The sequence below is a fragment of the Oncorhynchus gorbuscha genome, linkage group LG02 (genome assembly GCF_021184085.1).
Source record: "Oncorhynchus gorbuscha isolate QuinsamMale2020 ecotype Even-year linkage group LG02, OgorEven_v1.0, whole genome shotgun sequence".
Taxonomy (NCBI): Eukaryota; Metazoa; Chordata; class Actinopteri; order Salmoniformes; family Salmonidae; genus Oncorhynchus; species Oncorhynchus gorbuscha.
In genome coordinates, this window is record NC_060174.1 from 6244643 (window position 1) to 6268259 (window position 23617).

The 23617-nt window shown below is 43.8% G+C and overlaps 1 protein-coding gene across 1 annotated transcript; it reads right to left on the reverse strand.

Annotated features, from left to right (window-relative positions):
- Positions 1 to 214: 214 nt before the first annotated feature.
- Positions 215 to 13197, reverse strand: LOC123995448 (N66 matrix protein-like). The gene is made up of 5 exons (XM_046299066.1): positions 13173 to 13197; positions 10548 to 10629; positions 10202 to 10420; positions 7573 to 7922; positions 215 to 225 (listed from the first exon to the last, which is right to left on the reverse strand). Exons 1-5 carry the CDS (start codon positions 13195 to 13197, stop codon positions 215 to 217), a joined length of 687 nt encoding a protein of 228 aa, XP_046155022.1.
- Between the last annotated feature and the right edge of the window lie 10420 nt (positions 13198 to 23617).

Genomic DNA, 23617 nt, shown 5'->3' on the forward strand with positions numbered 1-23617 from the left:
TCCAGATTAAAACCTTTTGTTAAGCATTCCAAGCCAATGGCACCGTGCACATAAAAGCCCTTGTACCAAATTTAGGCTTTGTAAATGAAAGTATACCAGTGACTGAGCCTACGAGTGACTAGAGAAGGCCAGCCAACCCTGGTATATAAAAGTGTAGTGGTGCATAAGGGTTTTACAGTTTCAAATAAAACTCAGTGCTCGATGGTAAAGGGTGTCAATTGATCTCTAACACAGAGCAGAAGCGTTCACATATAGAATATCACCATAGTCTAGTATTGGCATAAATGTAGCTGATTACTAGCCTCCTTCTGGCTTCAAAAGGGAAACAGGCCTTATTCCTAAAATAAAATCCCAACTTCAGCTTCAATTATTTTGTATTTTGTAAGTTGTTGAATTAGCAATTTAGAAGAGAGGGCCATCTTCAATTAAAAATCCACTATATGTATATGAGGTTACAGTCTCAATCTCCTTGCCCTGACAGGTAGTAAATAATAAGTGAAAGGTACAGAGGTCTATTTCTAGCTTTGGAAAACACCATTAGCTCAGTTTTGTCTGTATTGAGGATAAGCCTTAATTGACAAAAGGTATGTTGAACAGTATAAAAAGCAGTTTGCATGTTCTGGAAAGCTTTTGTAAGAGACGAGGCACAACGATAAATAACAGTATCATCGGCATGAATGTGAAGTTGTGCATTTTGCAACTGTTTGCCTAAATTATTTATATAAATAGTGAACAAGAGGGGACGAGGAGGGAAGTTACAGAGCCCTCGGGCATACCAATACAGACTTAATTTAACAGGCATGAGCCCATCAAATTGAATGCACTGAGTTCGATCAGACAGATAGTTAGCAAACCATGCAACTGCATGCTTCGAAAGAACTACACTCGACAATCTCTGTCTTAGTATATAGCATGATCAACTGGATGCTCTGAAATAACTACACTCGACAATCTCTGCCTCAGTACAGCATGATCAACTGTATCAAAAGCCTTAGAGAGATCACTACAAAGTGAGACAGTGCTGTTTGTTTTCAAGGGCTTCAGTGATATAATTTAAAACCTTCATGGCTGCTGTAATTGTGCTGTGCTTCTTCCTGAAGCCCGATTGGTACATTGATAAAATAGAGTTGGTATATAAAAATTATTTTAGCCGTTCACTAACAATGGTTTAAAGTATTTTTTTTGCCAGGGGTGACAGATTTGAGATTGGCCTATAATTATTTTTTAAAGTTTAATCTCCCCCTTTTAAAAGTGGTAGGACAAATGCTGATATCCAGATCCTTGGAATTTCATTACATTTCAGGGTTAGATTGAACAGAGATGTAAGTGGTTCAGCTATGAAATCCGCTGCCAGATTTAAAAAGCAGGGATCAAGAAGATTGGGACCGGCATGCTTTCTCTGATCTAAGGATTTCAGAGCTTGATGTACCACCTGCACTGAGAATGGCAAAAAGCTAAAAGTTTGACCAGCTCTCACTGGTTCATCCACACAGGGTTGTACAGAGACAGAGGACACTGAATCAAACAGCCTACCAGATGATACAAAGTGCTCATTGAAACAATTCAGCATATCAGTTTTGTCATATACAGCAACAGAGTCCTTCAAAACACATGACGGTAATTAATTAACATGACTGTTACCAGACATAGACTTAATAGCCTTCCAAAACTGTCTCGGGTCATTCAGGTTATCAGTGGTAACAGACATAACATATTCAGACTTGGCCTTCCTGAGAAGAGAAGAACACTTGTTTAGTAGCAGCCTAAAAACCAGCCAATCAGCATCAGAACATGATGACCTTGCCTTAGCCCAGGCTAGATTATGTTTGTGAATAATACAAGACAGCTCAGAAGAAAAGCATGCATTATCCCTCTCTTTAACTCTGAACCTGTGGAATGGGGCATGTTTGTTTACTATTTGGAGAAAAGCATGCATTATCCCTCCCTTTAACTCTGAACCTGTGGAATGGGGCATGTTTGTTTACTATTTGGAGAAAACCATGCATTATCCCTCTCTTTAACTCTGAACCTGTGGAATGGGGCATGTTTGTTTACTATTTGGAGAAAAGCATGCATTATCCCAACCTTTAACTCTGAACCTGTGGAATGGGGCATGTTTGTTTACTATTTGGAGAAAACCATGCATTATCCCAACCTTTAACTCTGAACCTGTGGAATGGGGCATGTTTGTTTACTATTGGGAGAAAACCATGCATTATCCCTCCCTTTAACTCTGAACCTGTGGAATGGGGCATGTTTGTTTACTATTTGGAAATAAAGTAATGAAAGAATTTCCAGGCAGTTTCCACATCAGGAATAAGCTCAATCTGCTCCAGTCAAAATTAAACAAATCATGAATGCCTGCTCAAGAGCGTGGGTTTGTCTTAGGAACCTTAGTATTTATAACAGCAACAACAGCACAATGGGCACTTAAATCATTACAGAAAGCACTAATCTCAGAATCTTTATGTGGAAAATCAATATCAATATCAAATCAATAAGGGTAGATTTCTCTGGACATTTGAGATGTCCAGCCCCCTGCTCCCTGATCTCTCTGGCCCTATCACAGTCAGCCCCCTGCTCCCTGATCTCTCTGGCCCTATCACAGTCAGCCCCCTGCTCCCTGATCTCTCTGGCCCTATCACTGCCAGCTCCCTGCTCCCTGATCTCTCTGGCCCTATCACTGCCAGCTCCCTTATCCCTGATCTCTCTGGCCCTATCACAGTCAGCCCCCTGCTCCCAGATCTCTCTGGTTCTATCACAGCCAGCTCCCTGCTCCCTGATCTCTCTGGCCCTATTACAGCCAGCCCCCTGCTCCTTGATCTCTCTGGCCCTATCACAGCCTGCTCCCTGATCTCTCTCTGGCCCTATCACAGTCAGCCCCCTGCTCCCTGATCTCTCTGGTTCTATCACATCCAGCTCCCTGCTCCCTGATCTCTCTGGTTCTATCACAGTCAGTCCCCTTCTCCCTGATCTCTCTGGTTCTATCACAGTCAGCCCCCTGGTTCTATCAGTCAGTCAGTCCCCTTCTCAGCCCCCCTGATCTCTCTGGTTCTCTCTGGTTCTATCACAGTCAGTCAGCCCCCTGCTCCCTGATCTCTCTGGTTCTATCACAGTCAGTCCCCTTCTCCCTGATCTCTCTGGTTCTATCACAGTCAGCCCCCTGCTCCCTGATCTCTCTGGCCCTATCACAGTCAGCCCCCTGCTCCCTGAAGAAGGAGAATAGAAAGGGCATTCCAGGCTTTCTGAGAGTGTTGCTAAAAAGGATTAGGTATTGAATAGAATAAGGTAAATATTGCTATCCTGAATGGGGGAGCCAATGGGACGCTGATTTGCTGAGGATGACCCCCCCCCCTTCCTCCAACCCCCCCCCACATCCTCATTCCATCAACCCACCCCCACACCCTCATTCCATCACCCCCCCCCCCCATTCCTCCAACACCCCCATTGGACAATGAAGAGCAGGTGCTCTTGGTGGAGGGATGTGGTTGTCTGTAGGTGCTGGAGGAGCGGGCTGCTGTTAAAGTCGGAGTGGCTTGGCGATTCAGGTCATGGAGGAGTGATGGGATCAAGTGGGGATCGGGACTCTCGCTGTTTGTGGAAAGTTTCCTGTTCGGGGCAGCTGACTTTTGCATTGCAGACTCCCATCGTATCCTGCAATTGATAGATACTATTAGAGCAGGAGGGAGGACGCAGGAAGGATACAAACTAGTGGTGGAACAGCTGAGTGAAAGCATTAGAGCAGGAGGGAGGACACAGGAAGGATACAAACTAGTTGTTGAACAGCTGAGTGAAAGCATTAGAACAGCAGGGAGGACGCAGGAAGGATACAAACTAGTTGTTGAACAGCTGAGTGAAAGCATTAGAACAGCAGGGAGGACACAGGAAGCATACAAACTAGTGGTGGAAGAGCTGAGTGAAAGCATTAGAGCAGGAGGGAGGACGCAGGAAGGATACAAACTAGTGGTGGAACAGCTGAGTGAAAGCATTAGAACAGCAGGGAGGACACAGGAAGGATACAAACTAGTTGTTGAACAGCTGAGTGAAAGCATTAGAACAGCAGGGAGGACGCAGGAAGGATACAAACTAGTTGTTGAACAGCTGAGTGAAAGCATTAGAACAGCAGGGAGGACACAGGAAGCATACAAACTAGTGGTGGAAGAGCTGAGTGAAAGCATTAGAGCAGGAGGGAGGACGCAGGAAGGATACAAACTAGTGGTGGAACAGCTGAGTGAAAGCATTAGAACAGCAGGGAGGACACAGGAAGGATACAAACTAGTTGTTGAACAGCTGAGTGAAAGCATTAGAACAGCAGGGAGGACGCAGGAAGGATACAAACTAGTTGTTGAACAGCTGAGTGAAAGCATTAGAACAGCAGGGAGGACACAGGAAGCATACAAACTAGTGGTGGAAGAGCTGAGTGAAAGCATTAGAACAGCAGGGACAGGAAGGATACAAACTAGTGGTGGAACAGCTGAGTGAAAGCATTAGAACAGCAGGGAGGACACAGGAAGGATACAAACTAGTTGTTGAACAGCTGAGTGAAAGCATTAGAACAGCAGGGAGGACGCAGGAAGGATACAAACTAGTTGTTGAACAGCTGAGTGAAAGCATTAGAACAGCAGGGAGGACACAGGAAGGATACAAACTAGTTGTTGAACAGCTGAGTGAAAGCATTAGAACAGCAGGGAGGACGCAGGAAGGATACAAACTAGTGGTGGAACAGCTGTGTGAAAGCATTAGAACAGCAGGGAGGACGCAGGAAGGATACAAACTAGTGGTGGAACAGCTGAGTGAAAGCATTAGAGCAGGAGGGAGGACGCAGGAAGGATACAAACTAGTGGTGGAACAGCTGAGTGAAAGCATTAGAACAGCAGGGAGGACACAGGAAGCATATAAACTAGTGGTGGAAGAGCTGAGTGAAAGCATTAGAACAGCAGGGAGGACGCAGGAAGGATACAAACTAGTGGTGGAACAGCTGAGTGAAAGCATTAGAACAGCAGGGAGGACGCAGGAAGGATACAAACTAGTGGTGGAACAGCTGAGTGAAAGCATTAGAACAGCAGGGAGGACGCAGGAAGGATACAAACTAGTGGTGTGTGGTCTTTCCTCACAAACTTCGCTACGTAACATATGTATTTTTCAGAACCGCAAAACAACACATCAATAAGTCATAGACTGCAGACACATCTCCTAGACGGCATCGATAGCCGTCCACACTGTTACTGTCCACACTGTTACTGTCCACACTGTTACTGTCCCCACTGTTACTGTCCACACTGTTACCATCCACACTGTTACCATCCACACTGTTACTGTCCCCATTAGCGTCCACACTGTTACTGTCCACACTGTTACTGTCCCCACTGTTACTGCCCACACTGTTACCATCCACACTGTTACTGTCCCCATTATCGTCCACACTGTTACCATCCACACTGTTACCATCCACACTGTTACCATCCACACTGTTACTGTCCACACTGTTACTGTCCACGCTGTTACTGTCCACACTGTTACTGTCCACACTGTTACTGTCCACACTGTTACTGTCCACACTGTTACCATCCACACTGTTACCCTCCCCATTACCGTCCACACTGTTACTGTCCACACTGTTACTGTCCACACTGTTACTGTCCACACTGTTACTGTCCACACTGTTACCATCCACACTGTTACCCTCCCCATTACCTTCCACACTGTTACTGTCCACACTGTTACCATCCACACTGTTACTGTCTCCATTACCGTCCACACTGTTACTGTCCCCATTACCGTCCACACTGTTACTGTCCCCACTGTTACTGTCCACACTGTTACTGTCCCCATTACCGTCCACACTGTTACTGTCCACACTGTTACTGTCCACACTGTTACTGTCCCCACTGTTACTGTCCACACCGTTACTGTCCACACCGTTACTGTCCACACTGTTAATGTCCACACTGTTACTGTCCACACTGTTACCATCCACACTGTTACTGTCCACACTGTTACTGTCCACACTGTTATTGTCCCCATTACCATCCACACTGTTACTGTCCACACTGTTACTGTCCATACTGTTACTGTCCACACTTTTACCATCCACACTGTTACTGTCTCCATTACCATCCACACTGTTACTGTCCACACTGTTACCATCCACACTGTTACTGTCTCCATTACCGTCCACACTGTTACTGACCCCATTACCGTCCACACTGTTACTGTCCCCATTACCGTCCACACTGTTACTGTCCCCCCTGTTACTGTCCACACTGTTACTGTCCCCATTACCGTCCCCACTGTTACTGTCCACACCGTTACTATCCACACTGTTAATGTCCACACTGTTACTGTCCACACTGTTACCATCCACACTGTTACTGTCCACACTGTTACTGTCCACACTGTTACTGTCCACACTGTTACCATCCACACTGTTACTGTCCATACTGTTACTGTCCACACTGTTACTGTCCCCATTACCGTCCCCACTGTTACTGTCCACACCGTTACTATCCACACTGTTAATGTCCACACTGTTACTGTCCACACTGTTACCATCCACACTGTTACTGTCCACACTGTTACTGTCCACACTGTTACTGTCCACACTGTTACCATCCACACTGTTACTGTCCATACTGTTACTGTCCACACTGTTACTGTCCCCATTACCGTCCACACTGTTACTGTCCATACTGTTACTGTCCACACTGTTACTGTCCACACTGTTACTGTCCCCATTACCGTCCACACTGTTACTGTCCACACTGTTACCATCCACACTGTTACTGTCCATACTGTTACTGTCCACACTGTTACTGTCCACACTGTTACTGTCCCCATTACCGTCCACACTGTTACTGTCCACACTGTTACTGTCCACACTGTTACTGTCCACACTGTTACTGTCCCCATTACCGTCCACACTGTTACTGTCCACACTGTTACTGTCCACACTGTTACCGTCCACACTGTTACCATCCACACTGTTACTGTCCACACTGTTACTGTCCACACTGTTACTGTCCACACTTTTACCGTCCACACTGTTACTGTCCACACTCTTACTGTCCACACTGTTACTGTCCCCATTACCGTCCACACTGTTACCATCCACACTGTTACCGTCCACACTGTTACTGTCCACACTGTTACTGTCCACACTGTTACTGTCCACACTGTTATCGACCACACTGTTACTGTCCCCACTGTTACTGTCCCCATTATCGTCCACACTGTTACTGTCCCCATTACCGTCCACACTGTTTCTGTCCCCATTATCATCCACACCATTACCATCCACACTGTTACATTCCACACTGTTACTGTCCACACTGTTACCATCCACACTGTTACTGTCCCCATTACTGTCCACACTGTTACTGTCTCCATTATCGTCCACACTGTTACTGTCCCCATTACCATCCACACTGTTATCGTCCACACTGTTACTGTCCCCATTACCGTCCACACTGTTACTGTCCCCATTACCGTCCACACTGTTTCTGTCCCCATTATCATCCACACCATTACCATCCACACTGTTACATTCCACACTGTTACTGTCCACACTGTTACCATCCACACTGTTACTGTCCCCATTACCGTCCACACTGTTACTGTCTCCATTACCATCCACACTGTTACTGTCCCCATTACCGTCCACACTGTTACTGTCCCCATTACCGTCCACACTGTTACTGTCCCCATTATCATCCACACTGTTACATTCTACACTGTTACTGTCCCCATTACCGTCCACACTGTTACTGTCCACACTGTTACCTTCCACACTGTTACTATCCACACTGTTACTGTCCACACTGTTACTGTCCACAATGTTACCATCCACAATGTTACCATCCACACTGTTACTGTCCACACTGTTACTGTCCACACCGTTACCATCCACACTGTTACTGTCCACACTGTTACTGTCCACACCGTTACTGTCCACACTGTTACCATCTACACCGTTACTGTCCACACTGTTACTGTCCACAATGTTACCATCCACAATGTTACCATCAACACTGTTACTGTCCACACTGTTACTGTCCACACCGTTACTGTCCACAATGTTACCATCCACAATGTTACCATCAACACTGTTACTGTCCACACTGTTACTGTCCACACCGTTACTGTCCACAATGTTACTGTCCACACTGTTACTGTCCCCATTACTGTCCACACCGTTACTGTCCACACTGTTACTGTCCACACTGTTACTGTCCACACTGTTACTGTCCACACTGTTACTGTCCACACTGTTACTGTCCACACTGTTACTGTCCACACTGTTACTGTCCACACTGTTACTGTCCACACTGTTACCGTCCACACTGTTACTGTCCACACTGTTACTGTCCACACTGTTACTGTCCACACTGTTACTGTCCACACTGTTACTGTCCACACTGTTACTGTCCACACTGTTACTGTCCACAATGCTTCCAACCACACTGTTACTGTCCATACTGTTACTGTCCACACTGTTACTGTCCACAATGCTTCCAACCACACTGTTACTGTCCACACTGTTACTGTCCACACTGTTACTGTCCACACTGTTACTGTCCACACTGTTACCATCCACACTGTTACTGTCCACACTGTTACTGTCCACACTGTTACTGTCCACAATGTTACTGTCCACACTGTTACTGTCCACACTGTTACTGTCCACAATGCTTCCAACCACACTGTTACTGTCCACACTGTTACTGTCCACACTGTTACTGTCCACACTGTTACTGTCCACACTGTTACTGTCCCCATTACCATCCACACTGTTACTGTCCACACTGTTACTGTCCACACTTTTACTGTCCACACTGTTACTGTCCACACGGTTACTGTCCACACTGTTACTGTCCACACTGTTACTGTCCACACTGTTACTGTCCACACTGTTACCATCCACACTGTTACTGTGCACACTGTTACTGTCCACACTGTTACCATCCACACTGTTACACTGTTACTGTCCACACTGTTACTGTCCACACTGTTACTGTCCCCATTACCATCCACACTGTTACTGTCCACACTGTTACTGTTACTGTCCACACTGTTACTGTCCACACTGTTACTGTCCACACTGTTACTGTCCACACTGTTACTGTCCACACTGTTACTGTCCACACTGTTACTGTCCACACTGTTACTGTCCACACTGTTACCATCCACACTGTTACTGTCCACACTGTTACTGTCCACACTGTTACTGTCCACACTGTTACTGTCCACACTGTTACTGTCCACACTGTTACTGTCCATCCACACTGTTACTGTCCATACTGTTACTGTCCACACTGTTACTGTCCACACTGTTACTGTCCACACGGTTACTGTCCACACTGTTACTGTCCACACTGTTACCATCCACACTGTTACCATCCACACTGTCACTGTCCACACTGTTACTGTCCACACTGTTACTGTCCACACTGTTACTGTCCACACTGTTACTGTCCACACTGTTACTGTCCACACTGTTACTGTCCACACTGTTACTGTCCACACTGTTACCATCCACACTGTTACTGTCCACACTGTTACTGTCCACACTGTTACCATCCACACTGTTACTGTCCACACTGTTACTATCCACACTGTTACTGTCCACACTGTTACTGTCCACACTGTTACTGTCCACACTGTTACTGTCCCACTGTTTCCACACTGTCCACACTGTTACTGTCCACACTGTTACTGTCCACACTGTTACTGTCCACACTGTTAATGTCCACACTGTTACCATCCACACTGTTACTGTCCACACCGTTACCATCCACACTGTTACTGTCCACACTGTTACTGTCCACACTGTTACTGTCCACACTGTTACCATCCACACTGTTACTGTCCACACTGTTACTGTCCACACTGTTACTGTCCACACTGTTACTGTCCACAATGTTACCATCCACAATGTTACCATCCACACTGTTACTGTCCACACCATTACTGTCCACAATGTTACTGTTCACACTGTTACTGTCCCCATTACTGTCCACACTGTTACTGTCCCCATTACTGTCCACACCGTTACCATCCACACTGTTACTGTCCACACTGTTACTGTCCACACCGTTACTGTCCACAATGTTACCATCCACAATGTTACCATCCACACTGTTACTGTCCACACTGTTACTGTCCACACTGTTACTGTCCACACTGTTACTGTCCACACTGTTACTGTCCACCATCTACACCATTACTGTCCACACCATTACTGTCCACAATGTTACTGTTCACACTGTTACTGTCCCCATTACTGTCCACACTGTTACTGTCCCCATTACTGTCCACACCGTTACCATCCACACTGTTACTGTCCACACTGTTACTGTCCACACCGTTACTGTCCACAATGTTACCATCCACAATGTTACCATCCACACTGTTACTGTCCACACTGTTACTGTCCACACTGTTACTGTCCACACTGTTACTGTCCACACTGTTACTGTCCACAATGTTACCATCCACAATGTTACCATCCACACTGTTACTGTCCACACTGTTACCATCCACACTGTTACTGTCCACAATGCTTACTGTTACCATCCACACTGTTACTGTCCACACTGTTACTGTCCACAATGCTACCATTCCCAATACCGTCTACACCATACCCGTCCACACCGTTAATTGTTCATCACATGTGGTTATCTGAAAAGGTGGTCGTTAAGGAGATTGCTTCCCTCATTATGTCAGTCCATTGTCACCTGCCTGAATGTTCTTTTCTCTGCCCATTCACCTAAATCCACAATGACCCCAAGAAGTGACCCACATTACAAACAGAGAATAGGACTGTCTAAATGTTCTGTCTCATTGTTCTGTCTAAATGATCTGTCTCAATGATCTGTCTCAATGATCTGTCTCACTGTTCTGTCTCAATGATCTGTCTCACTGTTCTGTCTCAATGATCTGTCTCACTGTTCTCTCTCAATGATCTGTCTCAATGATCTGTCTCAATTATCTGTCTCCCTGTTCTCTCTCAATTGATCTGTCTCAATTATCTGTCTCCCTGTTCTGTCTCAATGATCTGTCTCAATGATCTGTTTCACTGTTCTCTCTCTCAATGATCTGTCTCAATGATCTGTTTCACTGTTCTGTCTCAAATCAAATCAATTTAAATGTTATTTGTCACATGCTCCATATCCTACAGACCTTACAGTGAAATGCTTACTTAAAAGCCCTTAACCAACAATGCAGTTTTTCGAAAATACTTTTAAAAAGTCAGAAATAAAAGTAACAAATAATTAAAGAACAACAGTGAAATAACAATAGTGAGACTATATACAGGGGGTACCAGTACAGAGTCAATGTGGAGGCTATATACAGGGGGTACCAGTACAGAGTCAATGTGGAGGCTATATACAGGGGTTACTGGTACAGAGTCAATGTGGAGGCTATATACAGGGGTTACTGGTACAGAGTCAATGTGGAGGCTATATACAGGGGGTACTGGTACAGAGTCAATGTGGAGGCTATATACAGGGGGTACTGGTACAGAGTCAATGTGGAGGCTATATACAGGGGGTACCTGTACAGAGTCAATGTGGAGGCTATATACAGGGGGTACCTGTACAGAGTCAATGTGGAGGCTATATACAGGGGGTACCGGTACAGAGTCAATGTGGAGGCTATATACAGGGGGTACCAGTACAGAGTCAATGTGGAGGCTATATACAGGGGGTACCGGTACAGAGTCAATGTGGAGGCTATATACAGGGGGTACCGGTACAGAGTCAATGTGGAGGCTATATACAGGGGGTACCGGTACAGAGTCAATGTGGAGGCTATATACAGGGGGTACCTGTACAGAGTCAATGTGGAGGCTATATACAGGGGGTACCTGTACAGAGTCAATGTGGAGGCTATATACAGGGGGTACCTGTACAGAGTCAATGTGGAGGCTATATACAGGGGGTACCTGTACAGAGTCAATGTGGAGGTTATATACAGGGGGTACCGGTACAGAGTCAATGTGGAGGCTATATACAGGGGGTACCAGTACAGAGTCAATGTGGAGGCTATATACAGGGGTACCGGTACAGAGTCAATGTGGAGGCTATATACAGGGGGTACTGGTACAGAGTCAATGTGGAGGCTATATACAGGGGGTACTGGTACAGAGTCAATGTGGAGGCTATATACAGGGGGTACTGGTACAGAGTCAATGTGGAGGCTATATACAGGGGGTACTGGTACAGAGTCAATGTGGAGGCTATATACAGGGGGTACTGGTACAGAGTCAATGTGGAGGCTATATACAGGGGGTACTGGTACAGAGTCAATGTGGAGGCTATATACAGGGGGTACCGGTACAGAGTCAATGTGGAGGCTATATACAGGGGGTACCGGTACAGAGTCAATGTGGCGGCTATATACAGGGGTACCTGTACAGAGGTCAAGTGGAGGGTATATAAAAGGGGTACCTGTACAGAGTCAATGTGGAGGCTATATACAGGGTATTAACGGTACAGAGTCAATGTGGAGGTTATATACAGGGGGTACCGGTACAGAGTCAATGTGGAGGCTATATACAGGGGGTACCGATACAGAGTCAATGTGGAGTCAATGTGGAGGCTAGAGTCAATGTGGAGGTTATATACAGGGGTACCGGTACAGAGTCAATGTGGAGGCTATATACAGGGGGTACCGGTACAGAGTCAATGTGGAGGTTATATACAGGGGGTACTGGTACAGAGTCAATGTGGAGGTTATATACAGGGGGTAGCCATTTGATTACCTGTTCAGGAGTCTTATGGCTTGGGGGTAGAAGATGTTTAGAAGCCTCTTGGACCTAGACTTGGCTCTCCGGTACCGCTTGCCGTGCAGTAGCAGAGAGTCTCTCTGTTCTGTGTCACTGTTGTGTCACACACTCACACACTACTTTTGTTATCTCTCCCTCTAGGGGACAGTGTGGTTGTCATTCCCTGATGAGTAATGGTGATTATGTGACCAAATTAAATCATTATGCGTCTGAAATCAGACTTATCTTAATGGTTTCCACCCACCCTCCCCTTTTCCCTCCTCCCAATCCCTTTTTCATTAATCCCGTCCTGTGGGTGTAACCGGGAGGCTTGTCTTTCCAACGAGTCAAGTGCTTAATTATTTCCGTTGACCTGATCCGGTGTCCGCAGTAAGTTCCTTTGTACCTGTCAGTTTGCCCGTGTGTCTCATTTCGCTACCATTGTTTCAAATGAGCCATTTTAAACCAAACCACTCAACCCGCTGCAATTACCTGCCTGGGGAGGTCAGGTTAGGAAAACTGTTTGCTTTAGACTTATTAGTGTCATTGTCTGCGTCAGGCCCTGACGGCACTTTGCATGCGAAGTGGCCCTCGTCTCACCGCCACCATTTTGTAAATGAGCTTCCCGTTTAATGGATGATCCAGTTGTACATTAGGGTACTTCACACGCCACCCAAATGATGCGCCGCTTTGAAAATGCAGATTGGTTGTGGTTTCAGTTATCGTTCGAGTGTGTCTTTCAGAAATATGTTCATGTTGTGTGATCTGTGTGAGTGTGAGTCAGTGCTTCAGGGTTTTGCTTTCCAGTAGCTAATGAAATACATTTTAACATTTTAAAAGCAAATTTATCAAAGCAATACTCAGATGGATAAGCACATGATAATTAACCTGCTACCCTAAAACTGTCACTGCAGTTATTATGCCTCAATAGCTAAATATTCCAAACATACAACATTTGGCACCCTTTTTGCTCCCGAACCATACAAACCATACGAACCATACAAACCATACGAACCATACAAACCATACGAACCATACAAACCATACAAACCATACGAACAATACAAACCATACGAACCAAACCATCCATACAACTCAAGGTTTTACCTGGAAACCGTCGACAATGAGAAAACAGAGGGGGGCCTTAGATTTTCTTAAAATGTCCTACTATGGTTTCTATATTTTTTGGGGTGGGGGGTTGTTAAATGTTTTCCTTAGCATTGTAACACCCCTGCATGTGTTCAGTTGTGGGTGGTGGTTTTTATGGAGAAGAGAAACCCAGACAAACTGTGCCCCCTGGCTTTGCGTCATGCTGTACAGCAACGGGCCAATTAAATTATTAACATCCAACATCACAGCACGTCTGATTGTGCAGCATGGAAGTACGGTTGTACAATGGTTCGATTCAGAGTAATGTATTATTTCTTACCCCCCATCACACAGACATGAATATCAATGCACTCATGAGGGGGAGCATGAGAAAACATTTATGACCAAGTGGGCAAGTAGAATTCGAGTGGGAACACTTAGTTTGATACCTTCTTATTCGAAAGCCTTTTTTCATGCTGTCATAAGATGTCAAACAAAAGTCATAACTTTTCCATTACAGAAACTACTGTAACATAATTTGAAATCTATGCTTTCATTTAGGGCGAGTTTACATAATGGGTTGCCTCAAGAACTCCTTTCAGTTGGGACTTTCCCAGACGTTGGCACTTATACAATATAGTCCATTTTCCCAGACATTGGCACTTATACAATATAGTCTGTCTTCCCAGACCCAATGTAGTCTATTTTCCCAGACCCAATATAGTCCATTTACCCAGACCCAATATAGTCCGTTTACCCAGACCCAATATAGTCCGTTTACCCAGACCCAATATAGTCCGTTTACCCAGACCCAATATAGTCTGTCTTCCCAGACCCAATGTAGTCCATTTTCCCAGACCCAATATAGTCCGTTTACCCAGACCCAATATAGTCCGTTTACCCAGACCCAATATTTTTTGTTTTCCCAGACCTTGGGACCCAGATTAAAGGATTGTTCAGAGATTTTACATATTTCAATATTTTTTTAGCTTACCTTGAAATAAATATTTGGACAACATAGACATTTATTGGCAACAAATTCAGAACAATTCCCCATGTAAGTCAATCATATCCGTTTAACATGCTTTAGATATGTAAAATCGCTGAACAATCTCTGTTGTCACACCCTGATCTGTTTCACCTGTCTTTGTGCTTGTCTCCACCCCCTCCAGGTGTCTCCCATCTTCCCCATTATCCCCTGTGTATTTATACCTGTGTTCTCTGTTTGTCTGTTGCCAGTTTGTCTTGTCAGGTCTTACCAGCGTGTTTCCAGTCTGTTACCAGTTTGTCTTGTTTTGTCAGGTCTTACCAGCGTGTTTCCAGTCTGTTACCAGTTCGTCTTGTTTTGTCAGGTCTTACCTGCGTGTTTCCCTTCTGTTACCAGTTCATCTTGTTTTGTCAGGTCTTACCAGCGTGTTTCCAGTCTGTTACCAGTTCGTCTCGTTTTGTCAGGTCTTACCAGCGTGTTTCCAGTCTGTTACCAGTTCATCTCGTTTTGTCAGGTCTTACCAGCGTGTTTCCAGTCTGTTACCAGTTCGTCTCGTTTTGTCAGGTCTTACCAGCGTGTTTCCAGTCTGTTACCAGTTCGTCTCGTTTTGTCAGGTCTTACCAGCGTGTTTCCAGTCTGTTGCCAGTTTGTCTTGTTTTGTCTGGTCTTAGCAGCGTGTTTCCCATTTCTCCTGTTTTATAGTCTTCCCGGTTCTGACCTTTCTGCCCGTCCTGTCTTGACCCCTGACCCCGAGCCTGCCTGCCGTCCTGTCTTGACCCCGAGCCTGCCTGCCGTTCTGTCCCTGATTGACTCTGCCTTGGATTACGAGCCTCTGCCTGCCCTCGACCTGCCCTTTGCCTGCCCCTATTTAATAATAAATATTCTGAGAATCAAACTGTACTCCTCCTGCGTCTGCATCTGGGTCAAATCCTGAGTTGTCATACCCGTAGCCCTTTCCTGCAGTCAAAATACAACATCGCCCACTAGTGGCATCATGGGTGGAATGCTATTCATATTTTTCATAATTTAATTATTAAAAAACATTATTTGTGATGTATATAAAGTGTAATATTGGGATGCAAACTGAAAATGTAATACATTTCATCTCTATACCTGACATGGTACAGGTGCCGTCCTTCTATCAGACTGTAATCGCATATGTGAGGTATAGACTTCTGTTTCAAAGTAGATTTGTTTAAGACAACCACGAATCACTCCGGGACCCTGATTTAACTCACAGCAGTAAAAGGTTCATTAGTTAGACTAGTTCTTGAAATAAATGATTATTTATCTCTATTTAAAGTGATTTTTAGTCCAACACAAGGCCTAATCTGTGGCTGGGAAAGTTGAGTTGTTCTAGAAGGTTCGGTATTCTAGTGTAAATGTAAAAAAAAAAAAAAAAGTTTCAGGAAATCTTATCTGGGTGCAATACTAATACAGTATTTTACCTTTATTTAACTAGGCAAGTCAGTTAAGAATAAATTCTTATTTACAATGACGGCCTAGGAACAGTGGGTTAACTGCCTGTTCAGGGGCAGAACGACAGATTTGTACCTTGTCAGCTCAGGGATTTGAACTTGCAACCTTCCGGTTATTAGTCCAACGCTCTAACCACTAGGCTACCCTGCCACCGTCAACTCTTCCTCTATCGACATCAAGCTCCTCAGACCTCCCTCCTTCATATAAAATTGCTTTATAGGAGCTCAAAAGCCAAGGCTCAGTTGGAATCCACAAATCTTCCCTGTCAGTCCAGTGCATTAGGAAAGATATTCTCCAGGTGAAACATCTGGGAGCAATACAATAGCCTCCGTAGGGTTCCCAGAGGGATTCCCAGGGTCTTGTGGTCCATTTGTGTTCCAGATTAGGTGCCTCTACAGATTAGTTTTGACAGGATGACACAGCTCATCCCTCATCCCTCTGTCCTGGTGTTTATGCACTGCTCATCCGCTCCACAGGTGGCTAATGTGCCCCCTAGCAGAGCCCTCTCTCAGCCCCTCAGCTCCCACAGAGCTAGAGAAACAGCCAAAAGACACTGGCACACACACACACACACTCACACAAGAAAGACATAACAAGTTTATTATTTATTTCACTTCCTTTGGCAATGTAAACATGTTTTTCCTATGCCAATAAAGCCCATTGAAACATTTGTGGTGACCAAAATGCCTGAACTGGAGAAGAGCTTTATACAATCAGCACACAAGGAGACAAACACCTACCTGGAGGTGACAGCATTTCCTCCCACATATGTCCCCCCCAGACCCAACTGCGACCCAGCCAACAGAAACAGGTCACAATTCCTGCAGCTCTGTCAGACGCTGGGTGTGTACATATTCGATGGTAGGCTTCGAGGGGACTCCCTTGATAAGTACACCGACAGCTCATCCCTTGGCAGTAGTACTGTAGATTACTTTATCACTGACCTCAACCCAGAGTCTCTCAGAGCGTTCAGTCAGCCCACTGACACCCTTATCAGACCACAGCAAAATCACAGTCTACTTGAACAGAGGAACAGTCAATCATGAGGCATCAAAGCCAAAGGAACTGAATAATATAATAATATTACATACTATTAAGACATGCTATAGATGGAAGGAAAATAGTATAGAGAAACCTTCCCCAAAAATATTAGGCCAGAACAAATTCATTCCCTTTTAGACAACTTCCTGGACTAAATGTTCCACTGTAATAGTGAAGGTGTAAACTTGGCAATAGAAATCCTAAACAGTGTATTTGACATCTCAGCTTTCACCCTAAGAAAATGAACAACAATTTGTATTTATTTATTTTTTATTTAACTGGGCAAGTCAGTTAAGAACAAATGCTTATTTACAATGATGGCCTATCCTTGCCAAACCCTCCCCTTACCCAGGCGACACTGAGCCAATTGTGCACCATCCTAATCATGAGAAAACAAAAAGATAATTACTTGAATCATTGAAAAGAATTAACAAAAAAACAGAGCAAACTAGAATGCTATTTGGCCCTAAACAGAGAGTACACAGCGGCAGAATACCTGACCACTGTGACTGACCAAAAATGAAGGACAGCTTTGGCTATGTACAGACTCAGTGAGCATAGCCTTGCTATTGAGAAAGGCTGCCGTAAGAAGACATGGCTCTCAAGAGAAGACAGGCTATGTGCACACTGCCCACAAAATGAGGTGGAAACTGAGCTGCACTTTTTAAACTTCAACCAAATGTATGACCATAGTAGAGACACATATTTCCCTCAAATTACACAGATCCACAAAGAATTTGAAAGCAAATTCAACTTTGATAAAACTATTGTGTGATATACCACAGTGTGCCATTACAGCAGCAATAATTGTGACGTGTTGCCACAAGAAAAGGGCAACCAGTGAAGAACAAAGACCATTGTAAATACAACCCATATTTATGTTTATTTATTTCCCCCTTTGTCTTTTAACTATTTGCACATTGTTACAATACTGTATATAGACATCATGTGACATTTGAAATGTACTTACTCTTTTGGAACTTTTGTGAGTGTAATGTTTACTGTCATCTTTTTTTTGTTTATTTCACTTTTATTTATCATCTGTTTCACTTGCTTTGGCAATGAGAAACATATATTTCCCATGTCAATAAAGCTCCTTAAATTGTATTGATAGAGTGAGAATGAGAATGAGACAGAGAGTGAGACAGAGAGAGACAGAGAGAGACAGAGAGAGAGAGAGAGAGAGACACAAATACCCCTAAATGCACCCTCTTATCTGGGAGAGTGAGAGAATCCTCCCCCCCACCCCACCTCACCCCAACACACATACAGGTTATCTTCATTCATTTTCTAAATAGTCAACCTGTTGAGTGAGGCAGTGCCTCGAAACACAATCAGCAAAATGCTAATTTGTGTATGTGTGTGTCTCAGTCTGTGTGTGCGACAAAAAACCTAATGCAAACAATCCCAGACTTCGCCACATTGGCCCGTTAATGGGTTTGTGGTGTTCTCTCAGTCTCAGAGGGTTTGGATCATAAGCAATTAATTTTATCATCTGTGTTTATTTTAAGAGGCGAGCATTGTAATACATCATCCTGAGTAAGTGCAGCTTCTGTTTAACTCAGTGTTTTAATCCATTACAAACTGCTGGGAGGATAAAAGGCACGCTGGGAAAACACGAGGGATTGTTATGTTCACAGAGTGACATAATGGGGAACGATACGGAGAGAGATTTCCTCTGCTGTTTTACGTTTCGATAACTTTTTATAGTGAACAAAGAGGGAAAAGTCAGGTTTTGAAGACAGAAGAGGGTCGATGGAAAATGTACTTTGATTAATTCATCTTTCCTGTTTTTATTTTATATTAGTTAAAAAATATATTTCACATACAAGTGCATTTGAATTCACTTCACTATTTACACATTTTGTTACGTTACTTATTCTAAAACGGATTAAACATTTAATCAATTCTCATCAGTCTACACACAATATCCCAGAATGACAAAGTGAAAACAGGTTGTTAGGAATGTAATTACTTTATTTACATTTTTGCAAATGTATTACAAATAACCGAAAAACCTTATTTATATAAGGATTCAGACCCTTTGCTATGAGACACGTGCTTTAGCTCAGCTGCATCCTGTTTCCATTGATCATCATTGAGATGTTTCTACAACTTGATTGGAGCCCAATTTTGGTCAATTCAGTTGATTGGCCAATATTTGGAAAGGCACACAGCTGTCTATATAACGTCCCACAGGTGACCGGGCATGTCAGAGCAAAAACCAAGCCATGAGGTCGAAGGAATTGTCCGTAGGATTGTGTCGAGGCACATATCTGGGGAAGGGTACCAAAATACTTCTGTAGCAGTGAAGGTCCCCAAGAACACAGCAGCCTCCATCATTCTGAAATAGAATAAGTTTGGAACCACCAAGACTTTTCCTAGAGCTGGCCACATGTCCAAACTGAGCAATCGGGGGAGATGGGACTTGGTTGTCCTAATGGAAGGTTGTCACACATAGGAACTCTGGAGCTCTGTCAGAGTGACCATTGGGTTTTTTGATCACCTCCCTGACCAAGGTCCTTCACCCTGATTGGTCAGTTTGGCATCCAGTTCTAGGAAAAGTGGTTCCAAACTTCTTCCATGTAACAGTGATGGAGACCACTGTGTTTTTGGGGGACTTTCAATGTGGCAGAAATGTTTTGATACCCTTCCCCAGATCTGTGCCTTGACACAATACTGTCTCGGAGCTCTACGGACAATTCCTTCGACCTCGTGGATTGGTTTTTGCTCTGACATGCACTGTCAACTGTGTGTGCCTTACCAGATCATGTCCAATCAATTGAATTTACCACAGGTGGACTCAAATCAATGGATGATCAATGGAAACAGAATGAACCTGAGCTCAATTTTGAGTCATATAGCATAAGGTCTGAATACTTATGTAAATAAGTTATTATTAATATTATTTTTAAACTTCTTAGTGATCCCTTCACGCTCAGATCCTGTTAACGGGATTGATTTGACAACATCCAGTGAAATTGCAGTGCGCCAAATAAAATAAAAAACAAATCACAAAACAAACATGTATAAAACATTTAAAAAATAAAGCTTAACTTCTTGTTAACCGCAGTGTCCGATTTCAAAAAGGCTTTACGGCGAAAGCAGAGCATGCGATTATCTGAGGACAGCGCCCCACATACAAACACATGAAAATCACATTTCAACCAGCCAGGTGCAACACGAAAGTCAAAAATAGCGATATAATAAATGCCTTACCTTTGATGATCTTCTTCTGTTGGCACACAAATGGTCATTCTGTTCGATAAATTCCTTCTTTATATCCCCAAAATGGCCATTAATTTGGTGTGTTTGATTCAGAAAATACACCGGTTCCAACTCGCCCAAGATGACTACAAAGTATCTAGTAAGTTACCTTTAAACTTGGTCCAAACATTTCAAACAATGTTCCTTATCCAATCTTAGGTATCGTAAAACGTAAATAATCGATAAAATTTAAGACGGCATGAATTGTGTTCAATACCGAATGAAAACAAAGTGAAACGCGTTCCAGGTCATACGCAACTAAAGACTAGAGTCCACCTGGGGTGACACATGGAAAGAACAGGGCTACTTCTTCATTTCTCAATAATATATCCATCGGGACAATTCATTTTTCAGTTGGACCGACTGGAGTAATGGCTACCTTTGTATTTTACGTAAGAATCTCTCTGGGAGCATCAGGTGACCACTTGCGCAATCTAGGGTATTCTACGGGTAGTGTTTCCTATCCTAAGCTGTCAATTATATGCATATTCTAGCATCTTGTCCTGACAAAATATCCCGTTTACTACGGGAACGTTTTTTTTTCTCCCAAAAATGAAAATACTGCCTCCTAGTCACAAATTAAAAAGGGCTTACCATAGAAACCTAATGGAAAACAGATTGACCTCAAAAAATGTTTCCCCTGGATGGATGGTGCTCGGGGTTTTGCCTGCCAAATCAGACATTATTCAAACAGTTTTAGAAACTTCAGAGTGTTACAATACTAATAAAATGCATATCCTAGCTTCTGGGCCTGAGTAGCAGGCAGTTTACTTTGGGCACACTTTTCATCCGGATGTGAAAATACTGCCCCTTACCCCTAAGAAGTTTTAAATATGGCAAACATTTATAAAAAACACTTTTTTGCCTTTTCATTATGGAGATATTCTGTAATGGATTGATGAGGAAAACACGACAGTTTATCCATTTTAGAATCAGGCTGTAACGTAACACCATCTGATAAAGGGGATGGGGTCTGAATACTTTCCAAGTGCCCTTTAAACTGTTGGTTCTTAGACATCTGCGTCTGCTAAATGGCATATATTAAGTAACAGAAGAGTCTTGCCTTCATGTGTTTGTTTGTACATTCGCCCACAAATATCCCGACCGGAGTGTATGTGGGATTCAAGGAAGCAGAGGATGTGATGGGCCTATTATAGTTACAATACAGTGATTCAGCTTCACAGCCAGGCCAGACATTGACTAACAAACAATTTTGTCAAGAAAAGCACTCAATTGTCCTTCGATCATGATGATAGTGCTGCTGCAATAACTTCCTCCTTAGGATGGGGGCTATGTTGGTCTCTTCCACCGTATCTTTGGCTCTCAGTATTTCATTGATTTGTCCGTGTGTCTCTGCAAAATGTGCTCCGTAAGGTGATTCCTGATTTATTTTAAGGTGTGCTGATATATTGGCCAGGCAAATTCATTGTTTTGATTGTTTTCTGGCAAACAACAATGTATCTTGGAGTGAACAATATTGTGCTGTCTCTGGCCTGAAAATGATGAAAGAGAACATAGCCTTGTGTTTAAATTATTCTCACTAGTTTAAGACATCTTCTTGCCCCCCCCCCTCCACTCCCCAGTCAAAAAAAGGGTTCCTCTGAGCACACTCGAAAGGGAGCAACATCCTCAAAAGAAACCCTCCACTTTCCCCAAGTCAACCAAACTATGCTGTAGGGGTAATAACCTGCAATAACTTTGTTAGACTAGATGTGTCTATCTGTCCTTTTGTTAGACTAGATGTGTCTACCTGTCCTTTTGTTAGACTAGATGTGTCTACCTGTCCTTTTGTTAGTCTAGATGTGTCTACCTGTCCTTTTGTTAGACTAGATGTGTCTACCTGTCCTTTTGTTAGACTAGATGTGTCTACCTGTCCTTTTGTTAGACTAGACTCCCCTTTCCTCTTTATCATGAGAACAAGGAACCCGCTGGCAGCAATACAGAGGGCAAGAAACCTGACAAGTCCCCAACCATGTGCAAATATAGTTTTTACACATCCTCAAACATAATTACTAGTGATTGAGGCTTAGCCAAAGCTCAATAAAGCCCTAATGTGTGGTTGCCAACAAGCAGAAGGACACGAAGCAGGTATGTCTGGATTCAGCCCTGCCAAAAATAAACTGGTTGGAGATGAACCATCACTGAAAACATCTCTGATTTCCAAAACGAGCAGAGAAAAGGGGACATGGCTCGCCGTTTTCCCCCCTTTAAACACTGCAATGTCTTGATTTTTAAGAACAAAATGTACACATGCAGAAAAGCATACACACAGACACACTCACAAATAAAGGCACACACACACACTCACAAATAAAGGCGCACACACACACACACGCGCACACACGCACACGCGCACACACACACACGCACACACTCACAAATAAAGGCGCACACACACACATGCGCACGCGCACACACGCGCGCGCACACACACGCACGCACGCACGCACGCACACACACACACACACACACACACGTGACAAAACAACATTTTCCAATCACACAAGGACTGCAGAATGCATTTCCACATGCTCAAACTTTCACAAGGCGTTCTGTCTGTAACACACATCAACCAGGGCTCAAATCTTGTTTGTCAAACAGCACTCCCTGGCATTACCCAGCAGCCCTTGCTCCCCGGGTTGTTGTTGCTGTGTAGTCTACGCTTGCAATACATCGTGAAGAGACATTTCACTGCAGCGAAGCATCTGCTAGACACACATAAACACACAAACACACACACATACACATAAACACATAAACACACATATACACATATACACATATACACACACACACACACACAAAACACAGTAAAAACACACAAACACACACACAGACACATAAACACATAAACACACATATACACATATACACATATATACACACACACACACACAAAACACAGTAAAAACACACAAACACACACACAGACACATAAACACATAAACACACATATACACATAAACACATAAACACACACACACACA

Coding starts and splice junctions, on each gene's coding strand:
- LOC123995448 (XM_046299066.1), bottom strand. CDS start 13,197: ATGAGACACACGGGCAAACTGACAG. Junction 10,630..13,172: donor ACACACGGGCAAACTGACAG/GTACAAAGGAAC, acceptor GGTATGGTGTAG/ACGGTATTGGGAATGGTAGC. Junction 7,923..10,201: donor AATGGTGTAGATGGTGGACA/GTAACAGTGTGG, acceptor GGACAGTAACAG/TGTGGACAGTAACAGTGTGG.